At 47.2% G+C, this 19,578-nt stretch overlaps 1 protein-coding gene across 1 annotated transcript; it reads left to right on the top strand.

Moving 5' to 3' along the window:
* Positions 1–10,659: 10,659 nt before the first annotated feature.
* LOC104991167 (chromosome unknown open reading frame, human C9orf152) lies at positions 10,660–16,953 on the top strand. The gene is made up of 2 exons (XM_010843557.1): positions 10,660–10,852; positions 15,163–16,953. Exons 1-2 carry the CDS (start codon positions 10,660–10,662, stop codon positions 15,672–15,674), a joined length of 705 nt encoding a protein of 234 aa, XP_010841859.1. The 3' UTR covers positions 15,675–16,953.
* The last annotated feature ends 2,625 nt before the right edge of the window (positions 16,954–19,578 follow it).

Here is a 19,578-nt window from a genome sequence, read left to right as displayed (position 1 = left end):
AGGGGCCAACAGAGGATGAGATGGCTGGATGGCATCACTGACTCGATGGACGTGAGTCTGAGTGAACTCCGGGAGTTGGTGATGGACAGGGAGGCCTGGCGTGCTGTGATTCATGGGGTCACAAAGAGTTGGACATGACTGAGTGACTGAGCTGATTTGATCTGGTTCTGACTGTAGACTTCAGGCACATAATCACTACACTGCTGTACAATTCACTTAATGATTTTACACAATCATTACATAAAACAGTAATTGCATAGGTAATGTTGGAGCCCAGGGTGGGCCACCTCAAAATATGCCACAGTGGCATATTGATTATTTTGGATAGGGCTTCCCTGGTAGCTCAGCTGTTGAAGAATCTGCCTGCAATGCAGGAGACCCTGGTTCAATTCCTGGTCGGGAAGATCCCCTGGAGAAGGACAGGCTACCCACTCCAGTATTCTGGCCTAGAGAATTCCATGGACAGAGGAGCCTGGCAGGCTATCGTCCATGGGGTTGCAAAGAGGCAGACATGACAAAGTGACCTTCACTTCAAAGTTATTTAAGAAATAGCCAGCACTCTGTGACCCTCCTCTCTGTCTCCCTGAAAGCAGGAAATAGACCACTCATGTGAAGGGTGTAGTCTCTGTATCTGGAGGTAGAAAGACTCCTTTACCACAGAGATAGGAATTTAGGCTGAGGAGCTTGTGTAAACAAGTATTGTTATTTTAAATTATTACTCCAAGCCCAAACTCTGTTTAGATTCTTCACTAATGAGCACCCAAAACCCAAGTTCCTTTGTCTTGTCAATTCCTCACAAATTTATTGTTTGTCTAAAAAGTATAAAGGTTGCCTGCTTTGCTACTTCTTAGATACCATTTCTATGAGACCTCTGTCTACACTAATTCCTTTTTCTCCTGCTAATGTATTTCGTGTCAATTTTATGATGAGTTCAGCCCCAAGAACTCAAGAGGTGTACAGGGAGAAAGGCAATCCTGCTCCCAACAGTAATAATTCTGACAGGTCACAGCAAAACAAATTTGGGAAAACTTCTGTGCATTTTTCACAATAAAATTTTAATCCACTTGAAATAACATTGTTAGGAAAAGAAGGACAAAGCGGTCAGAAAATGTCCTTGCCTCCCAAAATCTTGTTTCTAGACAGGGAGTTATTTTGTCACTGCATGATGAAAAATTAAGAGTCTCTTTTAGGAAAAAAAAAAAAAAGCCAAACGCACAAACCAACTAACAGGCAAAGATCAGCCTGCTACAGTGCAGAGCTCTTGACATATCAACAGGAAAGCCAAAGCCTACAATGCAAAAAAAGAGCTTTTTAATCTCATCAAAACGCAAGACATTTTTAGCCAAGGAAGTTTTGCAATGAAAACAATATGCTACAACCATATGACTCAGCAATTCTACTCCTAGGTGGAGGACCCCAAGGAACTGAAAAGAAGTATTCAAACAAAAACCTCCACGCTGATATTCATAGCAGTACTATTCAAAATAGTGCCATTCACAGCAGCCAAAAAGCCCATCAACAGATGAATGAATAAACAAAAGGTGATGTGTTCATACAATGGAATATTGTTCAATCATAAAAGGAATGAGGTGCTGATAACAGGCTATAACAAAGATGAACCTTGAAAATATTACGCAGAGTGAAAGAAGCCAGACGCCAAGGGTTACTTATTGCACGGTTCCATTTTCATGAAATATCCAGAAAAGGAGAATCCATAGAGATAGAAAGCAGTTAGTGATTGGGAGGAACGAGGGATACAGGGGAAGGGAGAGTAACTCCCTGGGTATGAAGTTTCTGTTTGGGGTGATGAAATGGCCTGTAACCAGATGCAGGAGGAAACAGCAACCCACTCCAGTATTCTTGCTTGGGAAATCCCATGAACAGAGGAGCTTGGTAGACTACAGTCCCTGAGGTTGCAAGAGTCAGACACGACTGAGCAACTAAACCATAACAAATTACAACACTGTGAATGTACTGCTGCTTCTGCTGCTGCTAAGTTGCTTCAGTCGTGTCCAACTCTGTGCGACCCCAGAGACGGCAGCCCACCAGGCCCCGCCGTCCCTGGGATTCTCCAGGCAAGAACACTGGAGTGGGTTGCCATTGCCTTCTCCAATGCATGAAAATGAAAAGTGAAGGTGAAGTTGCTCAGTCGTGTCCGACTCCTAGCGACCCCATGGACTGCAGCCTACCAGGCTCCTCCGTCTGTGGGATTTTCCAGGCAAAAGTACTACATACCCTTAAATTGTTCACTTTTAAAAGTTAAAAATGTGAGGTTTATGTTATATGAGTTTTACCTCAATAAAAAGTACAAGTTGAAAATAAATTTTAATTTGCCCTAAATGGGAGGGAAATCCAAGGAAGACGGGCTATATGCATATATGTGGCTAATTCACTTTGTTGTACAGCAGAAACTAACCCAACATTGTAAAGCAACAATACTCCATTAAATACATACATTTTCTCTGTTGTTTCAAGACTGTAAAACATTCAGTTCTGTCTGTCCCATGCACCCCACCAAGATACCTACATTCTTTTGGTTAAAATACAACCAAGCATCAAAGCACTGTCATTTGTCTCAACTGCTTTTTGTATTTGCTAAAAAGATAGCAAAGATCAGAAAACTCCCAGAAGAATATAAATACCCAGATACTGATAAGATTTCTTTGAACACTCTTATAATTTAGTGTGATGAACTAACTGTGCCCCAGTGGGCTATGGGGTAACGAATGCAAAAGATGTTTTGGTTGAAAAGACAGCTTGAATTATGCAGCATACATTTAAAAAGCATTCTTTTTAATTTCGTGAGTCTTGAAAAAGTCATTGAGAAATTAGGATGGGTGGTTCATACTGTGGACTGCTTTTCTCCACATCCAATTCAGTCCTCTGTTATCTTAATAAAGCCTGGGAAGCTTTAAAACAACTACATTTCCCAGGCTTCCTTGCAGCTAGGATGCTCTTCACCTAGTACAGATGCTTTGGGTTCCACCAATCAGATGCACTTTCAAGAATTTTTATTGGCACAGAGGCAGAATGCACGTGTCCATTTGTAAGTGTGGTTCATGGAAGAGATAGTGTGACCTGAAGTCTAGAAGTTGTCCTGGCAGCTTCCTCATTTAGCAGGTGGTTCCCCAATTTAGTAGTTTGAGCAGCAATAATATATTTAGAGTCAGGATTGTTCCAATTATCTGTTACTGTGTAATGAACCATCTCCAGACTTACTGAATTAAAACAACTGCATATTAGTATTTCTCATGCATTTACAGGACTCAGGTAAGCAATTCTCCCTTGAGGTCTCTTATGAAATTACATTTAGATGTTGGCTGGGATGCAGGTATCTGAAGGCTCAACTGGGCTGGATGTCCAGAGGGCTCACTCACATGGCTGACAGCTGATACCGGCTATGGGCTGGTAGTTCACCCGGCAATGTTGACTGAAGCACCTACATGGTGCTTTTGCAGCTTCTCCACGTTGCTCTGGCTGCTCACAGCATAGCCTTTGGGCTCAGAGAAGGAGCAGCCCAAGAGCAACATTTCAAAAAAGCAGGAAGCCAAAGTCACCAGAAACTAAGGGCTGTGACAAGAACAGGCACAGCATCACTTTCCCTACTCTCTGTTGGTCAAATGATGTCACACAACCAACCCACATTTACAAGGATGACGATGCAGTCTCCATCTCTTGGTGAGGGAGTGGCAAACTCAGTTGCAAAAGAGCGTGTAGGATGGAAGTTATTCTTTTTGCCTTCCTTGTAAAATATAATCTGTTACAAGGATAGCGTGACTTGGAGGGCTAAAATTGCTCTTTCTGCTTTTCTAAGCACCTACGTCCCTATGGGAAATCTCCTTCTACTTGACTTAGCCAGAGTGCGGTCTGTTGACTACAACAGGATCCTGACCAATACTGGAGGGTGAGGCGTCACTGTCCCCAGGCAAACAACATTCCAGTAAATTACTCTGTACGTAACTGAAATAGAGCAGTGATGCTCTGGGCTTTGAGCATCTGCAATTGGAAAGTCTTGGTCTTGGCTAAGCCATGTATCAGGGAATCGCTTACCCTCACCAAGCCTCAAGTTTCCCGTCTGGAACACGGAAATGCACATGATAATAATATGGCACCTGACTGCATATAATTACTGTGCAGATTAAATGAACCCAGGTGGAATATCACCACAAAGTCTAGCCCATGGGAGGTAATGCTAGGCGAAGTTTGTTTTGGTTATTTACTCAGCTCATACTGCCTCCCTCTCTTTGGGAATTGCTCTATCTGTAAACACAGTGAAGAAGCTGGCCCAAAGGCATCCAGCTAAAAGTAGGGAAGACAGGCTACAAATCCACGTAGTCTGGCTCCATAGTCTATGATCCTAACTCTGAAGCTGAAAACTGAAGCTGATTGTGAGTCAGCTAGGAAAGAAGCGGGCACTGCAAAGGGTGGGGATGCCATGGAGATGGGGCTGGAGATGAGGGTAAGTAGATGAGTATTTTAGAAGACAGAGAGAATGGTGCACAGCAAAGCTCCAAGGAGGAAAAGATGTCAAGGGCGTTCAAGAAAATGAGAGAAGGCTAGCATGGCAGAACTTTCTCCCCTTGTTCACACTGTGGCCCACCTAGAAAATGTTACTCTTTGTATGGGCCATGGGATTAGATGGATGAGCTGTTGGTGGCTAGAGGCATCTGCCCTGGGGTCTGTGGGTCTCCATCTCAGGCACGTTGTATAATATATTTGTAGGAAATATGGTTTAGAATGTAGAAAACAAGAGGAAAGTCAACCAAGAGATGTGTGGTAAGACAGACCCAGGATATGCATGACCTCATAGGCCATGAGGGAGACTTGAATGCTAGTCTGAGACCACTGGGAAACTACAGATCAATTTTAACTAGGGGGAAGACATAAGTCAATTTGCCTTGTGACTTCAAGAGAACAGGTTGATTGCTGAGAAGAGAATGGATATGAGAGCATGGTATAGCAGCAGGGAACCAGTTACAAGGCTGTTGAGTGGTCCTGGAGAAAGAAATGAGGAAAAGTGAGACCTGGCATGCTGCAATTCATGGGGTCGAAAAGAGTTGGACAGGACTGAGCGACTGAACTGAACTGAAAGATTATATAACAATGTATCCTGCCTGAGGACTTGTTTCTTTTTCTTGAGAACCTTCTTAAATAATCCTGTTACCTTAAAATGTATACGATGGGAGTGGGCTTCCCTTGTGGCACAGCTGATAAAGATTCCACCTGCAATGTAGAAGACCTGGGTTCTAATCCCTGGGTTGGGAAGATGCCCTGGAGAAGGGAAAGGCTACCCACTCCAGTATTCTGGCCTGGAGAATTCCATGTACAGTCCATGGGTTCGAAAAAAGTCAGACAGGGAGTGGGTCTGGTAAGATCTTTCTATTGTTAGTTCTAATCCTGTCATCTTAAATATAAATTGTGGGAGTCTGTCTAGTAAGACCTTTACAACCTTGAGACATTCTTTTGATTTACTGTAATAACCAATTTTAAAAGTATATAGCTCCCTCGCTAAGACTAGTGAGGGGGCATGCTCTGTCCCCCTTCTGATGTCTATGTCAGAAGCTTTCTCTCTCCCTTTTTATACTTTAATAAACCTCTGCTACACAAAAGCTCTTGAGTGATCAAATCTGGTCCTGGTCCCAAAGCTAAAGCTTCTTCTTTGGAGATCATGAATCTGGCATCGTTCACCAAAAGCGATCAGGCTGAGCCCCCTTCTCACTGGAACCAGCAAGAAGACACCCAGGGAGGATCCTATCCATCGCCATCTTGTCCTTTTGGTCTAAGGCTACATCACCAAGCTGTGGGGTGGGATAGTTTTAGAGTGAAATTAGTACAGAGAAGAGGAACAACTAAAGATCAGGGTATCTTAAGCTTTTCCTAGAGTCTCTAGGGGAAAAGACTTAAGTCCTGCACCAAGATGGAATCCACTCCTGTTGACCACCCACCCCTACACATACCTGGCTCTCCTGGCCTTTGGCTCACAAACCACCTCCCCTGTGGGCTTCTTCTTCAAGTCTCTGAATCTCCACCCACCCTTGGCTGGCCTTTATAGTGCCTCTGGTCTGAGAGATTCTCTCTGGGATAGTATTCTAGTGATAAGTGACACCTTTGTAACCCATGTCTTATAGAGGGGCTGGGCCCTTTGAACTGGAGTGGACTTGGATCCTCTAGGTCTCATTTCCTTTACTCTAAGCTTTCCTGAGAGCCCCAGGGAAAGCGGTTCCTTTCATCAGTGACCTTGTTAGATTACACACATGCTTATCTCTCAACACAGACTTTCATTTTCAGCTTCACTACAGTTTAAACCATATGGAAAAGAGAAAATATTTTTCAAATAACAGGGCATCTCATCCCTCTCTGGTGTCTTGAACCCTAAGCAAGCTTTTTTCTTGCTCTGCTGGTGAGTCTACCCGCATAATAAATCATGTCCTTCCAGTGGTAGCTGTCATCATTTTTCAAGAAGGGCTACAGCTCAATCATATTTTTTATTTATTTCAGAGGACTCTCTGGGATGGGATACCATTGCCAATTTTTTTTTCTTACACTATTATTACTGTTATTGCAAATCATAGGGAAAGGGAAATTTATTCAATAAGTGGTACTCTGCAACAGGGCAATTATTTGGAGGAAAAAAATAGCTAGATTCATCTTTATCTAAAACTCTAATACTAAAATCAATTCTAAATAGATGAAAGATTTGGGTATTAAAAGAGAGAGAGGAACCATATGAATTAAGGAAAGAATTTAAGCTTCTAACAGGCAAGCAGCCAGCAGCTGGTAGCCTCTCCTAATTCCCGTTGGAATACCTACAAAGATTCAACCAGAGAAAAGGATAACAGTTACTATTAAAAGATGAAGGCTGACAGATGTCAAATGCAGTAGAAATGGAGTCCAATTTTATGGCAGATGCAGCTGGACTAGAATGGAGGGGCCCGTATTATTTTCAGCTCCAAGTAGAGAAAGGAAAAGTATTGGTCGCTCAGTCATGTCTTACTCTTCGCGACCCTATGGATTGTATAACCCACCAGGCTCTGGAATGTCCATGGAATTCTTCAGGCAAGAATCCTGAAGTGGATTCCATTTGCTGAGAAGGAAAAGTGCCATTTCCTTCTCCAGGGGATCTTCCTGACCCAGGGATTGAACCTGAGTCTCTTGAATCTCCTACACTGTGGGCAGATTCTTTACCATCTGAGCCACCAGGGAAGCTGCTGCTAGAGAGGCTCCCTGATTGAAAAAAAAAGGAATGAAGAAGCTTGGGCTATTTCCCACCACTGTCTCTCAACCAATAACCCAGAGACTCGAGAGTCTGGGCAGTTAACTCTCCAGAGCAGTGGAGAATTTTAGACACACACCAGTATCCAGACACCACCCCAGACTAGGTGAATCAGAATATTTAGGGGAGGCACTGCAGCATGGATGTTTTTTTTTTAACTCCCAGGGTGGGGGACTTCCCTGGTGGTCCAGTGGTTAAGAATCCTCTTTGCAATGCTGAGGATTCAGGTTCGATCCCTGGTCAGGGAGCTAAGTTCTCACATTCCATAGAGAAACTAAGCCTGCACGCTGTAACTACTGAGCCCGTGCACTCTGGAGGCTGCACGCCTCACCTAGACAGTCTGTGTGCCACAGCGAAAGACCCAATGCCGCCAAATAAATAAATGAATGTTTAAAAAAAAAAAAAAACCTCCCAAGATGGTTTTGGGACTTCCCTGGTGGTCCAGTGGCTAAGACTCCAACCTCCCAAGGCAGGGGGCCGGGTTCGATCCCTGATCAGGGAACTAGATCTCACAGGCCACAAGAAAGATTGAGGATTCTGCATGTCGCAACTAAGACCCAGCACAGCTAAACAAATAAATATTAAAAAAAAAAAAAAGACCTCCCAAGGTGATTTTAATGTGTAACCAGACTGAGAACCAGTCTTCTGCACATATTTCTCAGGTGCTATTCTACAGGGCCGGAAGGGAGATCAGGAGACTCTGTCTCCCCAGTTTTGCCACCCTGGCTCTTTGGTGACATTTCTTTCCCTCTTGGCAGTCTGGGATGCCCCTCTTCACTGTTTTCTCTCCCATCATTTTGATTTCACTTTTTATGTTTTTCAACATTACCTTCTTACTTCTACCTGCCCCTTAAATATTGGTCTTCCCAGAGCTTGGTATCTTGAAATAGCCTCCTAAATTGGAAATTTCATTCAATCCTAAGACTTCAGCTGCCACATATGAGCTGAAGACTTCCATTCTTAGGAGGTAGGGTGATCATTTTCACCTTCATCACCCTCTTCCTGGAGTATATACTCTCCCATTGATGGAGCCCTCCTCAACCCAAGCCAGGATAATTGTGGAGGTCTTGAGGAGGTAAGGGAAAGACAGTGAGACCATTTAAACAAAAGAGTAGCACAGAAATTATGTTAAAATGTAATCTTGTAGAAGCTACACTAGCCTAGACCATTCATCCCCTCTCTCAATAGCTAGAACGTAATGACAGACCAGAAGCCAGGACAAAGAAGTTAGACACTGGGACAAGAGAAAAGAAGAAGGCAGAAGTGCACAGGAGAGACCTCTCTCCTACCCATCAAACATGAACTTGAACAAGCTAGCGGGGACTGAAAGGGAAAAGAAAGCAACTTTAGACCATCTCTCAATCCCCTGTATGCATGACTGTCTAATGATAAAACTTTTCCAATAATGAACTGTATCTTTTTCACAAATGATGACATCTGCATCTCCCTACCAAGCTTCCAGCTCCCTCCTGATGACTCAACGACCAGAGGCACTTCAAATATCACATCTAAAACAAATCCCTCTTCCTCTCCATCGCCCCAATCTGCTCCTCTCCTGTGCCATCTCCATGACGGGTCTACCACTTCTCTACCTGGTAGCAGTTAAAGTGTGACCCCCAAATCCAGATGTTGAAGTCCTAACTAGTACCTCAGACTGTGACCTTATCTGGCAACTGGATCATGGCAGATAGAAAGGCTGACTTAAGATGAGGTCGTTAGCATGGGTCCTAATCCAGTAGGACTCGTGTCCTTATACAAAGGGTAAGTTGGACTCAGAGACACACATACATCATGTGACTACAAAGGCCAAGGTCAGGTGATGCTTTTACAAGCCAGGAAATGCCCCAGGCTGCCAGCAAACCACCAGAAGCAAAATGAGAGGCATGGAACAGATTCCCTCTCAGATCCCAGAAGGAACCAACCTTGCTGACACCTTGATCTTGGACTTGCGGCCTTCAGACCTGTGGGACAATGAATTCTTGCTGTTGACGCCAGCCCGTGGTACCTTATTACAGCAGCACACACTACCCAACACAGCATACAGCCTACATGCGTATGGCATGTGTGTGCTGTGTGCGTACCCTCCATCGTGTCTGACTCTTGGTGGCCCCATGGACTGTAGCCTGCCAGGCTCCTCTGTCCTTGGGATTCTCCAGGCGAGAATACTGGACTGGGCTGCCATTCCCTTCTCAAGGGGATCTTCCCAACCCAGGGCTTGAACCTGCATCTCTTATGTCTCCTGCACTGGCAGGCGGGTTCTTTACCACTAGCACCACCTAGGAAGCCCATATGGCATATATCACCTAACAAAGATTTACGCTCCATCTCTTGTCCAATGTCCTATGGCTAAATACCATCCCACTGCTTTCCAAAATGTCTCTAAATTCAGCTGCTACTGTTTCCACTGCCTCTGCAAATAGTTTGGGTAACTGTGTTAGGAGAAGATAGAAAGCTTTATCGGTCAAATGCAGCCCAGGATAGATCAAAGCTGATGTGTGTGAAAGAGAGACAGAGTTTAGGATTCAAACAGGATGTAGGCATGGTGGGGCTGCCAAGCAGAGGGGGAGGGTGCACCCAGCTGTGGGTAAGACAAACACCAACCTGACTGGTTGGGAAATGCTGAGACCACAGAGGCTACACTGAATGTCAAAGGGGGGGGGGCTGGCTGGAGGCCACGGCTCGCTGGGGCTGGGCTTTCTCCTGGGTTGCACACCGTGGGGGTGAGTGGAGGTCTCAGGGGTACCTTGCTGCTGGGTCGGTCTCCCTCTGCCCAATGCTGGTGCATATCCCCTGGGCACCAGCTCCTTCGCCAACTGCCAACCAAACAGGCAGGTTTGCTGACAAGCATCCGCAGTCCAGTCCGAGAGGCGTGAGCCAAGTTGGGCACCTGGCCTCCCTCAGCACTAGCTCCAGCTCTGCCAGGAAACAGGAGGTGTCATGGGAGCTCCTGGATTTTGCACTTTAGGATCAAGCAGCGAAGGACCTGGAGCAGGACATCCCCTGGACGCTAAAAGGATCTGAGCAGCTGGGCTTGCCTTTCGCCCTGCCCCCAGCTCCTCAGTTTCTCACTTCTATTTGCTCCTTGCCCTCTTCCTCCTCCTGCTGCCCTCCAGTCCTCACGCTTCTCCGCCGTCCATCTCTGCTGTCACCTTCTTCCTCCATTCTGTATCCCCTCTTTGGACCCCCTCCTTCCCTTCCCTCTCCATCAATTTCCCTCTTGCAGCCCCCCGCCCCCCGACCGGCCCTTTCCACCCCACCACCCCTCCTCCATTTCTCACTCTCCCTACCTTGCTCCCCACGGGATCTGGCTACCTTCCTCCTCACTTCCCTGAGCCCCACCACCCCCTCACCCCGCCCATCCGTGTTTGCTTTCCTCCCGGATCCGGATGAAGGGGTTGCCCTGCCCGTGCCCCGCCCTGCCCCACTTCTGGCAGCTGGGGTCTTGCTACATGGCCGAGGGCTCCGGGCCTCCGGCCCCCCGGAAAGGGCCCCTGCTTAACATCCAGCTCCTGCGAGCCCAGTATGAAGGCCTGAGACGGAAGCAGAGGGCCCAGGCCCACGTCGTGGTGCTCCCGAAAGGTAGGGCTGGGCAGGTGCTGAGGGTAGAGGACCTGGCTGTGGGCAGAACGGGTGGCAGAGCTGTGGGCAGCGCAGGGCCAGGCCTCTGCAGGCCCTCCCGGTAGACAAAAGCAGGGAGACAGGGTCAGAACAGAGGGGCTGGTTTGGGTGCCAGCTGAGGCAGGGGGCTCCATTCCTGGCCTCTGCTCTTAGATTCTAATCTTGCTGAACTGGTCTGCCTGGTGAGCCGGGCTTGGCCCCCCCGCTAGGCCACGTGGGGAGATGGGAGCTGTGCTTCCTGGCTGGGTCTCACTCAGGCACCTCCTGCAAACCAGGGAAATGGGCTCTGGAGAGAGAACACGTGATATTTCCAACAGCATGGGCATCAGCCAAAGGAAACACAGGGCCCAGGGACCCAGGAGGCACCCAGGCTCACCCACCAGCTGGAGAAGCACTGAGATATAGAAGCCCCTCCTTCAGGGGAGAAGCCTCCCTTCCATTAGGAACTCAAATTTATTCCAGGAGGAAGTTAGGAGCACAAGACTCAAATCTCAGCCCCTCATCCTCTAAACCCAGAGGAACCAGTTAAGAGAAGTAGGAAGACCCTCTGAGAGGTGTAGCCTGCCCCGGGGAATTTCCATGGTTGTTTATATCGTTCACAGTCCCTGGGAGCCCACCCTGCTCTAGGCTGGGCTGGGAGGGAATCAGGGGCCAGAGGGACTTCACTGCCTGGGAAGTGACAGGAAGTGTGCTGCCATGGGCTAAAAGCGCCCCTCTCGTGTGACTTGGGCCAACCAGTGGGATCTGTCTGCACTGACCTGGCACAGCCAAACAGCACCCCCATCTGTGCAGGGAGAGCTGACAGTTTCCTAAAGCTTTCCCATCCTCAAGGGTGTTTATTCACTCACTCACTCAACAAACATTCATTAAACCTGTATCAAGTGAAAGCTGATTTAACACACCTGTGATTCCGACTCACAAAACTATGTGATGTGCGTGTCCCAAAGACATCACAAACTCAGCACACCGCATAGCATTTACCACCCCTGCCCCAACCTTCCCTGCTGGCCCCTTCTCCTGCATCCTGTAATTCAGAGCTCCTGCCTCCATCATCACCACGTGATGAGTTACCATGTCATGAGTTAGGACAGGTTAAGGCAAGGGGGAGTGCTCAGTCACTGCTTCCCCAGGGAAGGCTTCTGACCCACAGGCTCGGTCAGGGTCTTTCGGGGTACTTCTTTCACAGCAGTCTACAAGTTCACATTCCTGCTCTAGCTGTGAGAAACGGTGTGCTGTCTGACGGGATGTCCCTGTATTGGTCACTGAAGGACAGCCTGAGCCCCAGCTTTGCCACTGACTGGCTCTGCGCGGCTCTGAACAAATCCTATAAATTCCTCTGTGACTCTGTTCCCTCATCTGTCGGTCAGGAATAACTATAGTCCCCAAAGTATAAGACTGTGGTAGGAACGAAATAAATGAATATTGATAAAGCTCCTTGAGACTTTCTGTGCTGATCGGCTAAGGACCAGGTCACTAGGTCATACGAGACTGAGTTGGAAGGACACTTGAAGCACTTGGACTGGGTGTGAGGATTAAGGTGGTTCTCCAGGGAGAAATCAGAGTCCGATTACAAACTGTGAAAGTGTTAGCTGCTCAGTCGTGTCCAGCACTTCACGACTCCATGGACTGTAGCCCGCCAGGCTCCTCTGCCCATGGAATTCTCCAGTCAACAATACTGGACTGGGTTGCCATTTCCTTCTCCAGGGGATCTTCTGACCCAGGGACTGAAACCGAGTCCCCTGCATCGCAGGCAGATTCCCTGGTGGCTCAGACAGTAGAGAATCTAAGCGACTAACACGTTTACTTTCAGATTATAAAAATGAAGTGAAAAAATGATGGTAGAGGCAAAAAAGCAATTCTGCCTGCACGTTAGCAATAGGGGCATGGTGATACCACCCAGTGAGATAGGGAATATAGGAGAAAAATATTTCTGATAGAAAGAGATGAACTTGTGAATATGCTACATTCGAGGACTTCCCTCATGGGCCAGTGGCTATGACTCCCAACACCAGAAGCCTGGGTTCAATCCCTGATCAGGGAAATACATCCCACACGCCATAACTAAAAATCCCGCATGCCACAACTAAAGATTCCATGTGCCACAATTAGGACCCGGCACAGCCCAAATAAAAATTTTTTAAACAAGCTGCATTTGAGGGAATTATCTGTAAAGCTTCCAACCAGCCTGGATCTCAGGAGAGTAATTTGGGCTGGAGATATAGGTTTGGGGTCGTCAACAAATTGCTGAAGTCACAGGCATGGATAAAATTGTGGGGGACCAATCCATAAACTGATAGGAGGCTGGGAGGACAACTAGAGGTACAGAACGCTAAATTATTGAAGGCACAAGCAGAGGAAGAAAAGTCAGAGAGGACAGCAGTTGAAATAGTAGCAGATGAAAACCAGCCTGAAAAAGGAAATTCATACATGCTGAATCTTGGATGAACCCAGATGAATCTTGAGGATATTACGCTAAGCAAAATAAGCCAGTCACAAAAAGACAAACGCTGTAGTGATTTACTCATATGAGGTACATGGAGTTATCAAACCAGAGACAGTGAGTAAAACGGTAGTTGCCACAGTGGGGGTGGAGGAGATGAAGAATTGTTTAATGGGTATAGTGTCAGTCTGGGAAGATGAAAAAGTTCTTGAGATCAGTTGTACAACCACGTGACTGGACTTAACACTATTGAACAATACACTTCAAAATGCCTAAAGGTGGTAAGTTTTATGTTGTATGGGTCTTGCCACAATTTATTTTTATTACATGGAGGAGAAAACCAGGAAATATTAATGCCATGAAGCCAAGCAAGTAGAGGGAATTTAGAAGACAGGAGTCCTCTGTGTCCAGCACACCTGAGACCCAGGAAGACAGAGTGGTTATCGAGACCAGCTCCCACCAAAACTAGATTTCAGCATCTCAAGACACAGCGTTGTATCCGGAGGGGCAGGTATTCTGGGAGCTGATTAATGGCAGGAAGGCTCTGGAATGAGCTTTCCTCTTAACATTATGGGATGTATTCAGGTTCTAGAAATGGCAGGTGTTTTGGATCCCGAGCGCTGGAGTTCCAGGCTCCTCCTGGCTTTACTCCTTTAGCAGCATCTCTCTATTCCCACTGTGGACGCTGTCACCTGCAGGGCCTTCTGCAGTGACAAATATCAGAATGCTCAAGGGTGCTTTGTTGACATTTCAGAGGCAATTCCAGGCTTGTCACAGGCCCCCTTTCTATAGGAAAATGACATTCAGTCATTCCTCCAACCCTCGCCACCACCAAGCGTTGACAAGAAACTCCACGTTCCACAAGGTGGTAAAAAGATGCCCCTGAGAAGGAACAGAGGCATCAGCCCAGCTGCTCATCCCTGAAGCCAGGGCAGGAGAGCAGACGGGGCTGCAAACATGTTTCCAGGACAGCGGCCATGAGATAAAAGATAAAGACCAGTCCTCCGAAAGGAGCTGCTTCAAGCACAGCCCCTCCTCCTCTGCCTTGGACGCTAAACCCACCATCAGAACCCCATAACACCAAAGAATAACCCCTTTCCACTGGCCAGTGTATATGAATCACACCTGTGGGTGGACATGCGCACGCCCTTGCTCCTGGTTGTTCTTTCAGCCTCAACTGTGACTTTCCCAGCTCTCCCTAGGGTTCACTCCCTCACCGCCAAGACTGAAGTCTATTATTAAACTCTCTCATTCTTGAATTTTCTTCCACAGCACTGCTTACCACGGGGACTTTTATTACCATATGTTTGCTTATTCCTTTTCTACTCCATTGTTTATTCCAGGACTTGGGAACACAGTAATGAACACTGAGACAAAAACAACCCCTTTATGACGTGGTCTAGTGGGGTAGAAAGTGAAAGGGTTGGGTCCCTGGGTTGGGAAGATCCCCTGGAGAAGGGAATGGCAACCCACTCCAGTATTTTTGCCTGGGAAATCCCACGCACAGAGGAGCCTGGTGGGCTACGGTCCATGGGGTCACAAAGAGTCGGACACGACTCTGCAACTAACACTTTCACTTTCTACTTCACTAGGCCATATCATGAAGGGGTAGATTTTGTCTCAGCCTGGCACATTATAAATACTTAATAATGGACTGAATGAATAATCGTGTGTGAATGGGTGTATGTTAGAGATAGCGCGTGCACTGGGGATCTGGCCTCCTTGATGTCCTGGGCATGGACCTTCTCAGCTTGAAAGCTCTGAGAACCCCCCAACTGAGGGCTGCCCGTGTACCTTCCAGCGGTGACCTGTCGGCGCCTTGCTTTCTCAGGGGGGAACCTGCCCGCCCCAGCCGAGTCCATGGTCAGTGCTGTTTGGATTAACAAGGAGAGAAGGCATTCCCTGACCCCGGAAGAGGCGGCTCCTGAGGCAGAGGAGACGCTGGAGGAGGATGACAGGGGCTGTCTCCAGACCCCCGAGTCTCCGTGGCACACACACCTAGAGATGCACCGCCTGGTCCAAACCTTCCGCCAGGGAACCAGTCTCCACGTAAGACACAAGGACAAGTTCACGGGGTCTGAGCCAAGGCTCCCAGGCTTGTTTGAAGACACTCAGATGACTCAGCAAGAAACCACCATCCCAGAAACAGCCCAGCCTGAGTGCCAAGCAGACGAGTCACAGACAAAGACAGTGGGATCTGGCTTCCACGTGGGCACTCAGGGCCCTCCTGCCATAAAGAGGCCACACCGGGCTGGAAAACCAGCTCACTATCCATTTCCCCAGAGGAAAACTCCCAGGATCTCCCAGGCCGCCCGGAACCTGGGCTTATATGGTCCAGCCTGAAGCTCTCTACTCAGAGGCCTCCACTTTGAGGCCACGTATGGCCTCATCAAGGAACCTGGGAGGCAGAGGCACAAATGAGGCCTGGAGCTGTGAGCAGAGCCGAACGACGTCAGTTGTGGGTCAGACTGTGGGAAATGAACTTCACAGTGGGCACAGGGTCTTGTGCCTCAAAAAAAAAAAAGAAAGAAAAAGAGACTGCCCAGATCAGACTGCTCACAGCTCAGGATGAAAGGGTGCTGACCCATCAACACAGCCCCATTCTGCTCATATAAGAAGACAGTGCTGTGGACATCGGCTCGGTCCCTGGATCTAGAGAATTCTGAAACATAAAACAGAGACCCTAATCAATGGAAACCTCAGCAGTGCCCTGGAGTCAACAGGCGTGGGCAACCATGTTTTCAGTACTTTCTGAGGATTCCTCACATGTCCTGGAGAAGAGGAGCTCTGAGAACTGTCTCCTTCTGGTTGCTATGCCTGGAGGCCAGCACACTTAGAAGTCACTCCCTTCATTCATAGTGACCACAGCATTTCAGCCCCAGCCTCCCAGAATATAGTCACCCTGGGTAAAAAGCGTCAAGACAACGCTACCTGCTGTTCTGTGTGTTTAAGGGTCTTTAGGAAGAGTTGGTCTTCTCTCCCCTCTCATTGAGACTGCACATTCCAGCCTCATTATAGATTTATTTCCTTTCCCCTTCTCCCTCCATCCTTTCTTCTTTCGTATTTGTCGTCTCTCTCCTTCCCTCCCTCAATCTCTCTCTCTCCAAATTAAACATTGCCCATCACTGAAGATATATAGTAACAGAAGCCTCAGAGAAGAAAACAAAGCAATGTTCCTGCTTGGAAAAGTATATGTTCCTCAAAAACTGCTCCCCTTTCAGCCACATTTGAATCATTCAGATCCTTCCTGGTATATTTTAAACCAAAGTAAAGCAACTGTTACTTGGTTAGTGGGGAAGAAAGCATCTTACCTGGTTAACTTTAATCAACACACTTAAACACACCTAAGGTGACTTTTCCTCATGCTATCTTCTCTCTCTGTAAAGTTTCACCCACATCTTCCTTTTTCCCCGTGGTGCTTCAGGCTTGCCCACCCACATGGAGAGTTGTTAGCTAGGAGTGTCATTTTCTCTCAAAAACACGTATGTGCCTTCTCCTTGAGCCACCCTGAAACTCCCTCCAACCTGGGGATTCCTTTTGATTCCTTTTGTGAATAATTAATGCATCAGTTGTTAGTTTTTTACAGTCTAATAAAAAACAAGACATTTTGCTGAAAACAAAACAACTTTATCCTTTGCTTTTATTTTACAGAGGCTTCCCACAAGTCAGTCCTCTTTCTACCATGGTAATCAGGATAGGATATGTTTTGCTGAGTAACAAACAAGCTCCAAATCTCACCATACAAGCTTACTTTTTGTTCACTCATAGACATCTCACTGTGGATATGGGCAAACTTCCAGCCCAGCTCTCCTACAAGTACTACTACTAATTCAAGCTTCTTCAATCTTGTGGCACCACCTTATCAACACTGGTTTCCCTAATTACTGTAGCAGAAGAAGAAAGTGTATTAAAGAGTCAGGAACCAGCTCTCAAACCACTTTGCTTATGTTTCATTGTCCAAAACAAGTAACACAGACATATTTCCACTTCATGGGTATAAAGGAAATGCAATCATTCCATGTGCCTGCAAGGAGAGAAAGAATAGAAATATGGATGAACAAAAGTAATGACTAATACTGGTAGAGAGGGGCTGCTGTTGCTAAGTCGCTTCAGTCGTGTCCGACTCTGTGCGACCCCATAGATGGCAGCCCACCAGGCTCCCCCGTCCCTGGGATTCTCCAGGCAAGAACACTGGAGTGGGCTGCCATTTCCTGCTCCAAAGCATGAAAGTGAAAAGTAAAAGTGAAGTCGCTCAGTCGTGTCCGACCCTTAGCGACCCCATGGACTGAAGCCTTCCAGGCTCCTCTGTCCATGAGATTTTCCAGGCAAGAGTACTGGAGTGGGGTGCCATTGCCTTCTCCGAGAGAGTGGCTAGGTCACAATATTAGATACAATCAATTATTTTTAATATAGTAAGTAGCTATTAAGGGATTTACAAATAAGACTGAAATGATATGACCTGCAGTTTAACCAGATGACTCTGGTTGTTCGTGGAGAATGAGTTGATGGTCATGCTAAAGAGCAATGTCAGGGAAAAGAATGACCAGGGCAAGTTCAGTGAAAGACACTGTTAGGTAAAGCATGAGTGGGAGCAGAGAAAGCAAATGAAAGTAGACACATTTGACATAAATATATTTGGAGATAGAATCAGTAGGACTTACTGAAGAATTACCAGCTAAATTTGAAGGATACTGAGTTAGAGATGCTTAGAGACACACAGATGAAAATATCAAATAGGCAAGTATATAAATGAGGCTAGAGTTCTGGGCTAGACATAAGAACTGACGTGTCCTGAGTATGTAGAGGTGCTTAGAATGAGAAAGGCACACCTATGCGGACTGTAGAGAGAAGACAGGGTCCAGAATGAGGGCCAGAATGAAAACTCCCAATGCACTTAGTTGAAAAATCTCTAAGGATTTTTCCAATCCTTACTCAGAAGTGGGGTAGAGGGAGGAGGAGACAGTGAGGGAACTGAAGAGAAGTGACCAGGAGAGAAGGGGGCTCCTGGATGTCGAGTCTCAGACCTCAGAGGCAAGAGATAGAACAAGATTTTGCACGGGTCACTCCCCTAACTGCAAACCTCCAAATGCCCATTTTCTAGAGTCCACGCTCTTCCTCTGTCTGGTTTAAGAGGCCAGAGTCCAAGAAGCAACGCCAGATGTTAGCAAGTTCAAGTCAGAGCCAGCTGATGTCCACCAAGGCTGACAGGGTGTTTGCCCCAGAGGCATGGCCTTCTCCTGGGATGGGGTCATCCTTGTGCCTGGGGAGGAGCTGAGGATTAAGTGTTCTCTGTGGTAGAGCTTGAAGGGAGAGGGGCAAGGGGAAGGTTTGCTTTGAATCCTTCCACTCTTTCCCACAAGGCTGCTTCTGCCAGGAGCATTAGACCAGAACAATCTTTATTGCTCAATTATAGGCACACCACTTCTCCTAACCCACAGGCGGTCAAACCTGTGTGGCAAAGGGCTCAAACGACCTGTGGGCTGTGGCCACCCACTCTGATTTTGTCTCCCTTGACAGTCAGGGCTGGAGCTAACCTTCTTTTTCTATATTCTCCCCAAGATTGGCAGAAGCTTTTTCCAAAACGAGAGAATAAATCCTGCCTCCAGTCGCTTACCTTAGGGTCACTGAGTCTTCCAGCCCCCGTGCCATCTTCAGGGGCTTGGAGGCAGGTGCATCTGGGCTCGTCTCAGCACTTACCATTGGTAGACCTGACCTCAGTTACGCTCAGAGCCGCAAATTGCCCAGTTGTAAAATAAGGTGATAAAAGGCCCTGGAGTGTGGGAGGTGGGGAAGGAAGTATCTGTCACATTAGCAGTCAATTCTAATCTGTGCCCGCTAGGGGGCAGGCTCCCCTCAAGCCCGCTCAGCCTGATTCCTTAACTTATCCCGTGGCTGTTCAGTCGCTCAGTCCTGTCTGACCCTTTGCGACCCCATAGACTGCAGCACGCCAGGTTACTCCCTGTCCTTAAAGCCCTTTCATCCCAGTTCTTAAGACTTGAAACGATTCGAATGTAAAGTCTACCGCCATACAAGTCAGATCCCACCAAACTCCCCACCCCCAAGCACAGCCCTGATTTACACCTTTAAGATGAGAGGGAGAGGCGTGGTCATCTTGCTCACACACCCCTCCCCTCCTCCGTGTGCACAACTTTTTGGTTTTAGGGTAGAAGGCCACAGGCCACAGAGGGAGGGCCCTTTGTGTGACTGGCTGTGGTGTAGTTTGGGTCTCTTTTGCCTTGACCTTTAC

Source organism: Bison bison, unplaced genomic scaffold (genome assembly GCF_000754665.1).
Source record: "Bison bison bison isolate TAMUID 2011002044 unplaced genomic scaffold, Bison_UMD1.0 scf7180017864183, whole genome shotgun sequence".
Taxonomy (NCBI): Eukaryota; Metazoa; Chordata; class Mammalia; order Artiodactyla; family Bovidae; genus Bison; species Bison bison.
This window is presented reverse-complemented; position numbering and strand designations above follow the sequence as displayed.

Excerpts from the sequence above, each read along its gene's own strand:
- LOC104991167 (XM_010843557.1), top strand. The coding sequence starts at position 10,660 with ATGAAGGGGTTGCCCTGCCCGTGCCCCGCCCTGCCCCACTTCTGGCAG. Across the intron at positions 10,853-15,162 it reads CGTCGTGGTGCTCCCGAAAG|GGGGGAACCTGCCCGCCCCA; the intron begins GTAGGGCTGGGC and ends TTGCTTTCTCAG.